Source organism: Juglans microcarpa x Juglans regia, chromosome 2D (genome assembly GCF_004785595.1).
Source record: "Juglans microcarpa x Juglans regia isolate MS1-56 chromosome 2D, Jm3101_v1.0, whole genome shotgun sequence".
In the NCBI taxonomy this organism is placed as follows: Eukaryota; Viridiplantae; Streptophyta; class Magnoliopsida; order Fagales; family Juglandaceae; genus Juglans; species Juglans microcarpa x Juglans regia.
In genome coordinates, this window is record NC_054596.1 from 36,272,566 (window position 1) to 36,286,749 (window position 14,184).

Below are 14,184 nucleotides of genomic sequence, written 5' to 3' on the forward strand. Positions count from 1 at the left end.
TCTACACCCTTTGTGAAGTCTGCTGATCAACTTGCAGATATGTTTACCAAACCACTGTGTTATAGTCGGTTAAAGCTTATTTGTTCCAAGCTAGATTTATATGATATATATGCCCTAGCTCGAGGGTGAGTGTTAGAGTACATAGTTGTAATTAGTGTAACTTAAGAAGATATAATTATCATTTGTATATAGTATAAATATACTGTTGAACATCAATGAATAACAAGAAGTATTCTCTCTCTATGTTCAACTATAATAATAAAAGTAACTTTATAATTTAATATATTATATTAAATCATGTCAATTTGTATATTTATTTTTGTAGTTAAGCGTATCTCTTTGGTTAAAAAAAATATGGTCACGGCTGGCATCACGTTGGAAGAGGGACAAGAAGAAGCAGGATATTTTTATTTTTTATTTTTTATTTTGCTACAGATAATGTATATACTGTATGAGGAAATTGAGGGGCCACAAGGGGGTTGTCGTCCATGCATGTCTAGATTCATTTTGGGAGCACTATCCTACATTATTGAATCGATAAGGTTCTTTTATTTAAAGCCTGAACAACCCTATCTTTATAGTTGGATGTGGTCTCGAAAGAAAGCTATTAATCTGTATTTCAAATCATCTAAGGGAGTAGAAGGAGCAGCAGTAGACGAACTCCCAACCAGATCAAGTTTTAAGTGGAAAATGTTCTAAAATGCTGAAAATGCTTTCGAAGCCAGCACTAGCACTGCTTTATCATTGTGTCTCTAACAATCATTATCGCAAGTCGTTTTCATAAACATGTTTTTCTAAATATAGACCCAATCATACCCAAGATAGCTCTAAAGCCATATTGCTTCACGCAATGCCATTCTTTCCAAGTTTGAACCCCATTCAGCAAAACACCAGAGGAAATGGAAGAATATTACAATTTTATTCCAATCAACATGCCGTAGGATACACGCTTACGAAAAAACATAGTGGGGTACATAATGTTGATACTATGCGGAACTGACATAACACTCCAATTGACAAGAGACATGTTGTAAACCGTTTTTACATGAAAGCTATTTCCAAACACACCATAAGCAACATCCAGCTCGATAACAAGGTTTTGACATAGTAAAACACTTGTTAAGACTCAGCAATAGGGAGCATTCACAGATAGTTTCGGTAGACTGGAGTGTACATGCTACTCTCGGCACATTTCACAAGATCCTTGGGACGAGGAAGACGTGTAGCCAAGCCTACAAAAGCACGATGAGAAAAGATGAGAAATCTTAATTACATGTTTGATCAGAGTTGAAATTTGAACAAGGACACTGAACGAAAATGTTATAACTTACCAAGTTCGTATGCCTTGGCAGCAACATTAGCAGCTATATGAGCTGAAATCTTTCTTATACCAGAGAACGGAGGGTATATCAAACCCTTATCAAGGTGCTCCTGTGTCACTTGCCCAGCCAAGGCTTCCGCTGTTGTAGGGGAGAATGGCAAAGACGTCAGTCAAACCATCTTTACAAGATTTCAAAATTAAAAATCCATATGTTTTGAGTGTTTAAGCTCAAAATAATTGTTCTCAAAATAATTGTTAGCTAAGAGATCCAAAAGAGAATACTCTTCCGTGGAACTCGCTCCACATAACAGAAGGATAGTGTGCAGAGAATAGTATACAATACAAGGAACGCATAAATGTATAGGCCTTTCCCACCAGACATCGGTTTACCTTCTAGATACTGCAATAGAACTTTAAAGATAAAATTGCAGAATATTTTTCTATGAATGTTTTATTTTTGTGCATTTAATCATTCCTACATGCTACTTACAGGCTGCCAGAAGCATTTCATCATGTACACGGATTGCTCCTGAGATCACCACCCCCAAACCAAATCCAGGGAAGATGTAGGCATTGTTGGACTGAAAAGGAATGCTAAGCCTCAGTCCGGGATGTACAACTGATTTTGTTTAGGGAACTTAATACGAATATGAAATTATCTTACCTGGCCAGGGAGAAAAGTCTTGCCATTATATTCAAAAGGATCAAATGGACTTCCACTAGCAAAGATTGCTTGACCCTACAATTGAAAAAAAAAATAAAGAAAAAACATAAAGCGTTAATGGTACTTGAAAAAGGAGAAGAACTGAACATCTTTTGTCTGGTAAAGACCTGAGCAAAGTTGAGACACACGAGTTGTGAGTTAATTTTACCTTACTCCAAGTGTAAGCTTCCTCCGCTGTGCACTCAGACTGTGTAGTTGGGTTGGAGAGAGCCAAAATGATAGGTTTCTGCAGGTCACTTATTGCAACAAGATTGGTTCTATTTGCTTCGAGTAATAGTTGTCAATAGAAAAGACATGGACAAAATTCTGTCACACCCACACACACACAGAGGGAGAAAGAGTTTACTTCATTGAAAGAGGACACAGTTTCAATCACTTCCTTCGTGAATGTCCTTCCAACTCCAGATGATCCAATCAGAACTGTCGGCTTAATTGCCTGAGGAAGTAAGAGAACAGGATGAGAGACCGAGAACTTCATATAGATTACTCACCATACCTCAAACAGTGACACATTTTCACACCTTGACAGCACCTAAGAGATCCTTAACAGGTTCATGGTCATGAGCCCAAGGCTGCTTGAACTGTTGAAGTGATTCCTTACGAGAACTAACAATCAATCCCTGCAAGAATATTTACGCGATCTTTTAAAAGAAACAGCTCATATATATTTTATGGCCAAGGGGCTGATAAAGCTTTTTACTACCTTTGAGTCCACAAGCCAAATTTTCTTGCGGGTCTCTTCTATAGGAGCCTTTGCCTACAATGGCAAATGAAAAAATAATAAATAAATGAACACTCCAAACTAACTGCATGTAATCATTAGATGAGCAAACAAATGGCATGAATAAGCTAATTGAAAATTGGTACCTGTTTTGCAATCTCACGAGCTATAAGCTCAGCTATTCCAGTCCCTGCCTGCAGCATGAAACAAGAGAAGTTGGATACAAAACTTGGCTACTAGTACATGACAAGTATTTCCCATGGACAGGGTAGTAGAAAGTAAGCAGCATCACCAAAAGGAAGGCATGAGAAGTGCATGCCCGTCCAGAAAAAACATAATAAGTCCTATTCTATTGTTATCAACTGGGTTAAATTCGCTAGGATCATTTGTGGTGCGCTCCACTATGTTTTTGTCCCCCCTGCCCCCCAAAAATTTAACAGAATGTATAGAAAAACCAGTTACAAAGTGCGGATAAAAAAAAAACACAATGGGAAGAATCTTACTTCCCCCGCACCAAGGAACACAAATCTCTGGTCAGCCAGGTTACCCCCCAATAACTTCATTGCTGCAACAACACCAGCAAGGACAACAGCGGCAGTCCCCTGAACAAAAGACAGTATAAGCTAGAATGTACAACATAACTCCTTTAAGTACAAGGTCGCCACTAATGTTACTGCATGCCTGTATATCGTCATTGAAAACAAGATGAGTTGTGCGGTATTTTGCAAGCAGCTCAAAAGCGTTGTGATTGGCAAAATCTTCATACTGAAGAAAATGTTAAAATGTATTAGATGACATGAGAAATGCTTGAAAATTTCATACCATGAAATTTTGTCAATCAAGGATGTAATATAACTAATGCAAAACCTGTGTCAGAACTTTTTCTCCATAGTTCTTCTTGACAGCACTCATGAACTCATCAAGAAGTTCGTAATATTCCTGTCAAAGATTGGCACATGGTAATTTAATTGCATAATAATAAAAATCTATGAATCTAAACTTGAGAAAAGTACAAAAGTAAACTATGAAACCTGGCCAGTTGCCCTCCTCTGTCTAAGCCCAATGTAGAATTCATCTTTCAGCAACTCCTCATTGTTTGTCCCCACATCAATTGTAATAGGCAAACACTAGCACAGGAAAGTCAATAAGATCATTGATTAGGAGGAATTAAAGTCAATGCTTTTTTATCCAAACTTTGCTTTAGGTTGCAACTTAGCAGAGTCGTGTTAGTTTCTAAGAAATGTCTTCTACATTTTCAAATGAAGTGCATTGAGTGAATTATGCTCATAATTTACAGTGCAGTAAAATGAAGAAGAGAGGACTTTTATCTGGAAATACTTACTGCAGAAGGACGAACTCCTCCAAGTGCCGTGTACAAAGCCAATTTTCCGACAGGAATCCCCATCCCCTGGAATATTAGACGTTTTCATGTCATGTGAAGGTTGTTAGTTCACTTCTACAGCCCAGTAATTATATCCACGAGCTTTTTTCAGAATGTTAGATTCGGACAAGATGATTCACCACATAATTACCTGACAGCCAAGATCCCCAAGTCCCAAAATCCGCTCACCATCAGTGACAACAATAACTTGAACACTCCTCTCAGGCCAGTTCTTCAACACCTCAAGAATCTTACCCCTACAAAAATCCAGGTTCTTTCAATTATGCCAATATTAGCTCTTGTTTGAACATAATTACATCAGAACAGAAATCCATACTTCTCTTTCAAACTTATGTAAAGACCCTGAGGGCGCCTGAAGATGCTCCCAAATTTCTGACAAGCCTCACCAACAGTTGGGGTATAGACAATTGGGAGCAATTCTTCAACATTATCAATGAGAAGCTTGTAGAACAGCCTTTCGTTCCTTGCCTGAAAACCAAAAACAAACGCCGTATTATTTTCCATCTTTGTAGTTGAATAAAAGGCACTTATCATCAAATAATATCGAAATAGGTCCATTTGTCTTTCTACAAAAATTTTGATAGCATAACCTCACTTTCGAACAAAGACTCATTAAAGAAGGGGTTTGATTACAGCAACAAAAGAAAAGGGAGAAAGACGAAGAAGCATCCAAAAATACTTGTTGTCATTATCAAAAACTTAATTCATAAAATTCTCAACATCTCAAAATGATCATAAACTTGGGAGTACATAACCATTTCCGAATGCCATGAGGCACAAGCCAAGTCATTTTTTAATGCTACATAAGATATTATCAAACGATTCTTCTGCATATGGTCGCCACATGCAGATAATATACTACAATCAACACCACCACAGATAAATTGGATGAAGGTGAAACAGCTACCTGAAGGTCCATCACGGCCATGTATTTTTGTAGCGGGAGTTGATATTGTCGTATGCTCTGCATCAGTTTCTTCTCCTGAGAACAGTAAAATAGAAAAGGATGAGCAAAAGAATGGAAATTGAAGGTAATGAATTAGATCAAAGGTGTATACATAGACTTCAGACAATAATCACAAATACAACCTGAAGCGCTTGAGACAATATTGCTGGAGGCAGAAGACCCCTCACGTAATGGGAATCCCTCTCTTTCTCGGTAAAAGCAAGGCCTTTGTTGTACTGAGGGTCCCTTAGCAAAGTATACCCACTGCGCCACAACCATGGAAAATTAATAGTTTAGGAAGTTTTGTGAACAGATAGTATGCTTCTCGCTAGCAACATGAGTGTCATAGACCATTCCCATCCCAAAGTACCATTCCTAGCTTCTGAAAATCATCTATAGATGGACAGTACATCTAGAAGCTAGCCAGTGAAGCTCACTCAAACAAACTAAACGATTATGATGAGTTAAAGCAAAACTACTTTTTGGATTAAGTAAAACAACTTCAACCAAGCCATCAAAACTGATACGGATCATGAAAGAGTTGTAGATGAGAGAGAGAGAGAGAGAGAGAGAGAGAGAGAGCGAAACCTGGCAACCGAGAGAGTCCAGGGGGTGACGAGCTGGTCCTCGGAGGCACGATCCTCTCCGTAGACATCCTCGACGCCTCCACCTACAGTCTCTTTGGGACAGATCTCTGGCACCGGCTTGCCATCTTTGAGAGTGCTCGTCATCCTGATCACCTCTTTAGAACCTCTGAACAAAGTCAACACTCTCCTGATCTGCAATACACACAACACAAGAAGCAGCTACACTCAAAAACAGAAGATACCCAAAACTCTCTCTCGCTCTACTATATAGATACCCACCAAAAAACAAGGCTGGGAAGACTTTCGCTGTTTACAGATAAATAATAAAAAACAGGCAGTCAAATCGGGAAAAAGAATCAAAGATGAGTTGTTGGCGTCGTTTTCAATTTGAAAAACGCATTATTCTTTTCTTTTTGTAAGGTATGGATAAGATTTATCGTGTTTCTCTTTTTTCTTTCAGATTGTTTTGATTGCAGTAGAAGTGGTGGTGGTCACTCATGATCATGATCGACAAGGAAGAGTGGTGGGTGTGGATGGATATTTTATTATTTACAAGAACATGGGCTGCAATAGACGGGATTATATGGAGCTCATCACGGAGACATTGTCGGTAGCGTCTCTCTCTATTATAGCGATACCCTTACCTCTTCTCCACCACTGCTCTACTACCCAGCCCACGTGGCTCTCTTTTTTATCTTTCTTCCGTCCTTTGGTCTTTATATTAAAAACACTGTTAGAAAGCTCGAAACCTGTTCTTCCGCCCAAAAGCCACGCTTGCTTAGAAGCTCAAAACTCTCTCCCCTCCGCCCAAAAGCCACTGTGAATATATTTGATATTGCTCTTGATTGTGTCTGCAATTCAGATTGTTTTGGTTATATGCGTCCACTGAAGCTGTTTTACTTCCAGCACCAATAGCTGTAATAGGTTATGATGTAGAAATTCTTAAACCATTTCACCTTGGTTGATTTTGCTATTCACCTTGACTTGAAACTATCTACAGCTATGGTTTGTATCTTACGCTTGTTGAGTTTTGTCAATTCAATGGAGAACCTTGGTAAAAAGCAAAGGCTGAAGACTCTATAATTTTCTTGCTGTTGTCTATCTTTCTTTTGTTTTAAGGGTAACGCTACCCATTGGTTCTTTGGAACATAGCTCTCTTTCAAATCCTTTTTATACTCAATTAGTAAGGTTATCATTTTCCCTATTCTCTAGTCTCTCTCTCTTGGATCGACTTGCAAAACTGTTGTTTCGGTTCCTTTCTTTCTTCTAGCGTTAATCAAAGTGAAAAACAGGACGGGAGATGTGTCAGCGTGTCGGCTTTCCAGTCTTTCTTTCAAGTTTTCAGAACCTGTTATAAAAGGTAAAAATTTAGAACCTGCATCTCATTTTGTTTTCCATTTATATGCATCTCATATAGTACGAACAAAGCAATGACATATAAAGAAGAATAATGATACTTCGACATTTTATTATGATACTTCATTTATTTTAATTTTTTTATTTAATAATTAAGAAAATAATTATTAGTGTATTGATATATTTTATATTTTTAAAAATATTTTAAAATGATAAAAAAAATATGAATAAAAAAATTGAAAAAAATGAAAAGTTGATTTTGTCTTAGTGGTAACTTGCAATTGGTAAATATGAGAGGCAGAGTACCACCCTTCTATAAAGAATAATTATACTTATAATCTCTACACACCATGCTACATCTATTTTGTTTTTTTGTTTTTTCTTATAATAACTATGTGATGTATGAATGATAAGTAGAACAACTCAATTAGTTTAATAAAAATAAAATAAAATAAAAAATAATAAAAATAAAAATAATAAAAAATAATTTTAAAATATCTAAAGCATGTGTTGTGGGATGATGGGTAGATCCTCATGCCGTAATCAAATTCTTAGAGCTCATTTTTGTCACTTTTTCTTTTTTGAAAGATGATAATTATTTTTCCATAAATTAATGTAATCATGATATTTTATTAAAATTTATTTGAAGATTATATAATTATATTTTATTAAAAATAAAATTATAACATAATTATAAGAAAATTGTAATTGGATCACTGCCTAGCTAGATCCATTGAAAAATATAAATTATTTTAGATATTCTAGATTATATATTTTAGATATTATGATATTAAATGTTTTTTTTTATAATACTATTTCTTAATAATATGACATCAGTGAAAAAAAAGAGTGTTTCATATATTCTTGTTTTAAAAAAATCTATATTTAGATAATTCTTTTGAAAATACCTATAAATAAACACTACCGTGAGACACGTGGGAATATCTTTCTCCACGTGTTATTCTAACCGAAAGTACTTGACACGTGCAACCATCCACGTGTTCTACTCAGATCGATCGAATTATCTATATATAATTGATCACATCGCGCAATATTTGCATGTGGTCTGCATCTGGGGGGAGGTCAGATCTAATCACAATAATTAAAAGGAGAAAAAATAAAAAAAATCCTCAAACGCTGGCCGTACTTTATTGAGGACAGATGCTATTCATCATCTCATACTACATAATTTATATATTTTAAAATTATTTATTATTATTATTCTATTTTATTTTTATTAAATTAATTAAATTATTCTATTTATCATCTATATATCATATATTTATTATAAAAAAAATAGAAAGAAATTAAAATAAATAGAGTCTGCGGTGTATAGGAACTTTTGAACGAATCAGAAAACACTAGATCTGTGATGAATAAAGGCTCTTTTCTTTAAAAAAGAAAAAATTATGAGAAAATAATTGAGTGCTGTGTTCATGCGTTGTTGATCTGCTCAAACTTTTTATTGTAACTTTCTGTCGGTCGACGGTGGAGGAAGGATATATATATATATATATATATATATATATATAATTGATAATTGAAGGCGCAGGCGAATATTCTGAATAATTGAAAAAAGAAATTATTAGCAATTAGCACACAGCTTTTGACATGGTTGGGCCCTTTATGCATGATGACGTTATCAGAAACCCTAATCATTTGAATGTAAATCTTCATTAATTTCTTTAATTTATTCCACATCGTCTTTACTAAAATTTAGTCACGTAGGAGAGATTTCTTAATTAGTTTCCTGCAGCCTAGCCTCCACCTTGAATCGACAAGAAAGAGTACTCAAGTTATATTATCAAGACTTTGAATTTTTTCGAGTTTTCATTTCATTTTATTTCATTTATGCTAATCAACTCTATGTAATAACCTCGTTACATTGAATACTGATTCTAGAGGGGTAGTTCATGATTGATCTGGAGAGGGACTCTTGGGTGGTCTGCGAATTTGTACGTACTATGCTACAACAGATAAATGTCGTGGTTGATACTAATTCTCGACTGTTGGTTAATTGGTGGAATGGAGAGGGTGATGTACATTGATCTGTGCAAGAGGATTGGGAGATAATTGTTTATTCTGCAAAGGATTTGAATCTAATAGTTAGACACACATATAGAGAAATAAACCAAGTTGCTGATCATTTTCTTGCTAAAGAAGGTGCTAATGGACATGACATGGCTCCAAAGGAGATAATAGGTTTGTTGAGACTATATAAGATAAGATTACCAGTGATATGTTGTAAGTAATAGGCCTTGTTTTTCATATATATATATATATATATATATATATATATATATATATACTAGGTCGGGAGCAATGTGCGCACGTTGCTCCAGTTGAGTGAAACACTTTTTTCTACAAAAATGATATGGTTTAAACAAAATTATTAATGAATACAATCAAATGATAGTGACAAGGTGAACCAAACAGAAATAAATGGCTCTGATAATATAACTCACTTCTGATAATTCACATCATTTATCTGAAATTTAAGGGTAAATGCATGTCTCTTAAGGAGTTCAAGATGAAGCCTATATGCCACCAGCCATGATTGTCGGTGCAGAATGACAATGTACAAAAGTTATCTCTGTGAATGTGACTGCCTAAAATAAGATAGTTGAACAAAAATGATAAGGTCACGCACATATACCTATACAACACACACACACACACATATATATATATATATTACACACAGTTACGCGCAGAGAGAGAGAGAGAGAGACCTTGAGGTACAAAGAAAGGAAATGAGTTCCTTGATTTTGTCCATCATAACATACATGTACCATGTACAATATCATCTTGTCAAATGGAAATGAGTTTGTTATAGGTTTTTCTTCTCTACCAAATTAAGTTTTCATTGATTTCTCACACAAAATACGAATTATCAAACTTCAAAGGGTCAGTTGTCCAAGGTAGACTTTCGAATCTTGATCTCTCATTGTGTGCCTTTCCCTAAAGAAACAAAATGAAAGACAAATTATGTAGATGATATGAATTAATAAAAAAAAAAAAAAAACCTTTTCCACACATATAGTTGAATCTTTGGAGAACTTTACCAATGTGTGGCCTCCAGACAATGCCACAATGTCCTTATCAGATAAGCCCATACGATAAAAGACATCTCTTAAATGCTTTGCACCTATAACAAAATGGAACAAGACGTGAATACATTGTTCAACATCCCATTTGTTCTGTGTTTTCTATTACCATGAAATAGACTGTCCCGTGTCAATTGCTCTAATATATGCATGTACAGATTAGACTCAGAGTAAAGAAACTTATACATCAGCCACAGAAGAACCAAGTTTTTTCCAATATTTATCATACATAAGCACCGTGATGGATAGCTTAGCATATTCATGTTCACTTTTAACAATCTTCAAAGAAGAGATATAAAACCTATACTTCATTCCATCATCATAAATCAAACAGCAAACTGGGATAGCTTATGTTTCATAGGAAATCACCCATAAAAACTAAAGCAACTTGGTTAATAACATACCTTGTCTAGCATCAGGAAGGCGCCATTCTTCAGGAGATTCCAATGAATCCTACTTGAGGTTAAGAAAGTTAAAAAAGAGTACAGATCATGGATAGGTGCTTTAGAAATTCTTCCATGAATATACCTTCCTTCCTAGAACAAAGTCAATAGAGGGGCCTCTAGTGACTTCCACTGCAACAATGCCAGCAAGCTAAAAATCCAAAACGCAGTTGAAGATGAGTTAAATTTGTAACACCACGTAGTTGAAGACAAATGTATGCTTCTCGAAATAGAATCGTAACTTGGTAGAGATCAGCATATGTAATCTTTGGATGTTTGGACTTTACTTCTTCTGACATCAAAACGAAGAAACAAGCCCAGGAACAGTGAGAAGAGAACTAATGCAAAATTAGGTGCAAAATATCAATTCATTTCGCTGGAGAACAAACTAAGCTCTAAACTTCTTGACCCACCCGTAATCAGATTTGCTAAATAATATTACATATTAAGCTGTAAAAGCTCACTGCAAAATCCAACTGCGATTTCCAAACCAGCATTTGCACTATGTTTCAACTCCACCCCACTCCTGATTGAGCCATTAGAACCTCCAGTCTTCGTTTTGGCATCATAGGTCCCAGCATTGTGCCACTTGTCCTAGCATTATGCATGGTTAATGTCCTGTACCATACGCTTGCGTGCATGCTTAAGATCAATCATAATGTTTTAACATAGCATGCCTAAATAGTTAATTCTTTGTTTTGTCAACCAGCAATGGTGAGAAGATCAAAAAAGAAGAAAAATTGCAACTTTCCAAGATTACGGCGATAAGAAGCAGGAGATTTTCAATTTTCATTTACATTCTCTCTTTTCGTAGTTTTCTCGGGAATGAAACGGGGATTGCATTGCTAAAGCAGAGCAAGAGAGAGAGAGACTTTACGCTAAACAGAGCATTATAGGAGCGCATTGCTTGCTGTAGATGAGAGCGCGAAGGTCTTGACGAGCCTTGCTGATTTCCTTGCGGTAGTCTGCGTCAACTACTGGTGCAGCCATGAGAGTTAGCGAGCTTGCTTCACAAAGCAATCTCACGTAATTTCGATTATACCCAACAAACAATATCCCAAAAACGCCCATTCCAAATCACCAAAACAGTCCCACCAAAAATAAAATAAAACAAGACCCAGAAAACCATTCAAAACAGAAACACAAACCTCGTGGAGAGCAGGGCAAGGTTGTTGTCGTTCTCAACATCAACCTCCAGAAACTTCCAGAGAATAGGAAGGTTGTTGTCCTAACAAATGTACGACACCAACACGTCGGCGAGCTCCATAGATGGCAGAGCCACTCCAGCGGAGTTTAGTTCGAAGATACCTGTAACGCCCAGTGCAGAGGATCGCCACCCTTTCTCTGGGCCACTCTGGTTAGCTCTCTCACGTTGTCCCAGATACCAGTATGTACAGACACCGCCATTTCTGAGCTCAATTTGGCACCCCATAAGAACGAACAAGAAATTTCACATCCAAGCAACTGGCAAACACAACCAAAAATAGTCCATAGCAATGAAGAGAAATCCAACAACCAGATTCACATGGAACAAAAAAAGAAAATGCAGAACAAAAAGAGAACAAGCAAAAAAAAAAAATGAAATAAAAAAGAACCACACAAGTTTTTCAATCTAAAAACAACGAGACGGCAAACAAAATCCAAAACATCCCACAGATTCACATCCAACCAAGAGAAAATAAAAACAAAACCATAAAAACCATACCCAAACCACACCGACAACAAGAACAGAGAAGAGGAACCCAAAGATACACCACTATGAGAGGAAGCTTTTCCTCCGCGTCTGACATCCAAAATCCATCTTATGGATACCGAAGACCAAGAAACCAAAACTTTCGCCTCGAGAGGGTTTAAAACTAAAAAAGTCCCTCCAAGAGAGATCAAAACATCTTTAGCTTGCTTGTGCTAGTCTCTGAGCATCTAGTCTGCTTACAAAAACCAAAAAAAAAAAAAGAAAAAAACATTGAGACAAGCTATGAGAATCGGAAGCTCTAGGGGAAGAATGAGAGAGAGGGAGAAGAACCACAATGTGAAGAATCAAAAGCCTTTAAGCAGATTCCTGTGGAGTAGGATGCCAAAAAAAAAAAAAACTTCAGATCTCTAAGAATCATACATTCAGATTTAAAGAAGAAGGAAAAAAAAAAAAACTCAGATCAGAAGAAGAAAATAAAAAAAAAAAAAAACTCCACATTTCCCGTGAAGAACAACCGTGTTCTTCGTTAGCTGACCTAGGTTGCAGTTTTCTTCATTTTCTTTAAGACCAAACACGGGAAACGTTTGTAGAGAGGATATTTGAGAGACACGGTTGAAGAATCGTGAGGACAGAGAGAGAGACCTCTGGTTTCCCACGAAAAATAGTTTACAAAAAGGAGAGGTGTGAGGGAGTGAGTTTGAGGAGGGTCGAGGGTGAGAGAGTGTAGGTCTGAGTGTGTGAGGGTTAGAGAAGCAGATGGAGGTTGGGGGTTAGAGAGAATCGGCGAAAAACAGAGATAACTGAAAGAGAGTATAAGGGGGAGAATATATAGAGGATTGAGAGAGAGTGAGAGAGTGGGAGGGGGAGAAGCTTCGAGAGAATGGGAGTTCCGTTTGATAGCCGTTAAAATAAGTATTTCCGTTCCGTTAAAATAAGAATTTCCGTTTACAGCCGTTTAATAGGCTCTTATATAATAGAAAGATATATATTTTCTTTAGCTTGAGGTTTGTCTCCACGGTATTCCTCCGTCACAGGGATTTCAATAAAATTGGTGTCTCTTTCTCTTTCCTAAAAAAAAAAAAACTCCTCATTAGATGGGTACTGTCAAAGGTAATGGCTCATTGATCCTTGAGCTACTTTAAGTGGTTTGACATATACTAGGTATTGGGTTTAAATCCGAATATGCATTTATCTTAAACTATTAGTATTAGCTGCCTAGTGGAATTAAGGTCTAACTTATGGCTTAGACTTGACTCGAGGGAGTTTTTGTTGTTTCTCACCGCTTATACCTCTATTCGGCTCCAAGCGGATGAAGTGTTATTATTAGGGGTGCTACCTCCGTGGAACCGCACCCCGCCCTGCCCCCCATGCAACCTAGTAATTTATTGGATCTATAATTTTTTTTTTTTTGTCTAATTTTTTTTAGATTCAAATTATAATATAATATAATTATAAATTTTATTCAAAAAAATATAAACTCATTAGAGATGTATTTTTTATTGTTTTGGCCTCTTAGGCCAACTTTTATATAGGAAGCTAATGCAATACAATAGTCATTCTTAAACAATGTGAGACTTCACAAATTTTTAACAAATTACATATATTTATATAAATATAAAAAATATTTTTTTTATTATATTTGGGAGGGTGCAGAGCGGGGTGTGGGGTGGGGCTCCGTTGGGGTCAACCTGCCCCCTGCCCCCGTTATGGATCCTTCATGCGAGGCGGGGTAGTTGGGGGCGAGCTCCCGCTGCCCAACTCTAGTTATTATGGTCACGCCTAAGTAAGGAAGCTACCTTCGATTGCCCCCTTCTACCCTTTTCATTTATTAAAAAAAAAAAGGTCTCGTTTGTATTATTCAGAACATTCTCATACAAACAATTT

General features: G+C 36.4%; 2 protein-coding genes across 2 annotated transcripts; both read right to left on the reverse strand.

The window, feature by feature from the left end:
• Window positions 1-900: 900 nt before the first annotated feature.
• On the reverse strand, window positions 901-6,320 carry LOC121251063 (NADP-dependent malic enzyme-like). The gene is made up of 20 exons (XM_041150368.1): window positions 5,981-6,320; window positions 5,703-5,893; window positions 5,258-5,378; window positions 5,076-5,150; window positions 4,485-4,636; window positions 4,299-4,404; window positions 4,109-4,174; window positions 3,798-3,893; window positions 3,634-3,705; window positions 3,448-3,531; window positions 3,270-3,368; window positions 2,913-2,960; window positions 2,749-2,802; window positions 2,567-2,665; window positions 2,392-2,481; window positions 2,194-2,271; window positions 1,986-2,060; window positions 1,812-1,902; window positions 1,332-1,460; window positions 901-1,232 (listed from the first exon to the last, which is right to left on the reverse strand). Exons 2-20 carry the CDS (start codon window positions 5,843-5,845, stop codon window positions 1,144-1,146), a joined length of 1,767 nt encoding a protein of 588 aa, XP_041006302.1. The 5' UTR covers window positions 5,846-5,893; window positions 5,981-6,320; the 3' UTR covers window positions 901-1,143.
• A 3,611-nt stretch (window positions 6,321-9,931) lies between these two features.
• Window positions 9,932-12,014, reverse strand: LOC121249476 (L-ascorbate peroxidase 3-like). Its single transcript, XM_041148184.1, has 6 exons — window positions 11,916-12,014; window positions 11,085-11,201; window positions 10,693-10,758; window positions 10,569-10,617; window positions 10,123-10,205; window positions 9,932-10,018 (listed from the first exon to the last, which is right to left on the reverse strand). The coding sequence occupies exons 1-6, from the start codon at window positions 12,012-12,014 to the stop codon at window positions 9,932-9,934; spliced, it is 501 nt and encodes a 166-aa protein (XP_041004118.1).
• Between the last annotated feature and the right edge of the window lie 2,170 nt (window positions 12,015-14,184).

What these genes read in the sequence shown, in the direction of transcription:
- LOC121251063 (XM_041150368.1), bottom strand. Translation starts at nt 5,845, where the DNA reads ATGACGAGCACTCTCAAAGATGGCAAGCCGGTGCCAGAGATCTGTCCC. An exon ending in CTCGTGAGATTGCAAAACAG is followed by an intron (nt 2,803 to 2,912) that starts GTACCAATTTTC and finishes TTGCCATTGTAG; the next exon opens with GCAAAGGCTCCTATAGAAGA. An exon ending in TGCCAAGGCATACGAACTTG is followed by an intron (nt 1,233 to 1,331) that starts GTAAGTTATAAC and finishes GTGCTTTTGTAG; the next exon opens with GCTTGGCTACACGTCTTCCT.
- LOC121249476 (XM_041148184.1), bottom strand. Translation starts at nt 12,014, where the DNA reads ATGGCGGTGTCTGTACATACTGGTATCTGGGACAACGTGAGAGAGCTA. An exon ending in ATGCTGGTTTGGAAATCGCA is followed by an intron (nt 10,759 to 11,084) that starts GTTGGATTTTGC and finishes TTGGATTTTTAG; the next exon opens with CTTGCTGGCATTGTTGCAGT. An exon ending in ACTTTGTTCTAGGAAGGAAG is followed by an intron (nt 10,618 to 10,692) that starts GTATATTCATGG and finishes AACCTCAAGTAG; the next exon opens with GATTCATTGGAATCTCCTGA.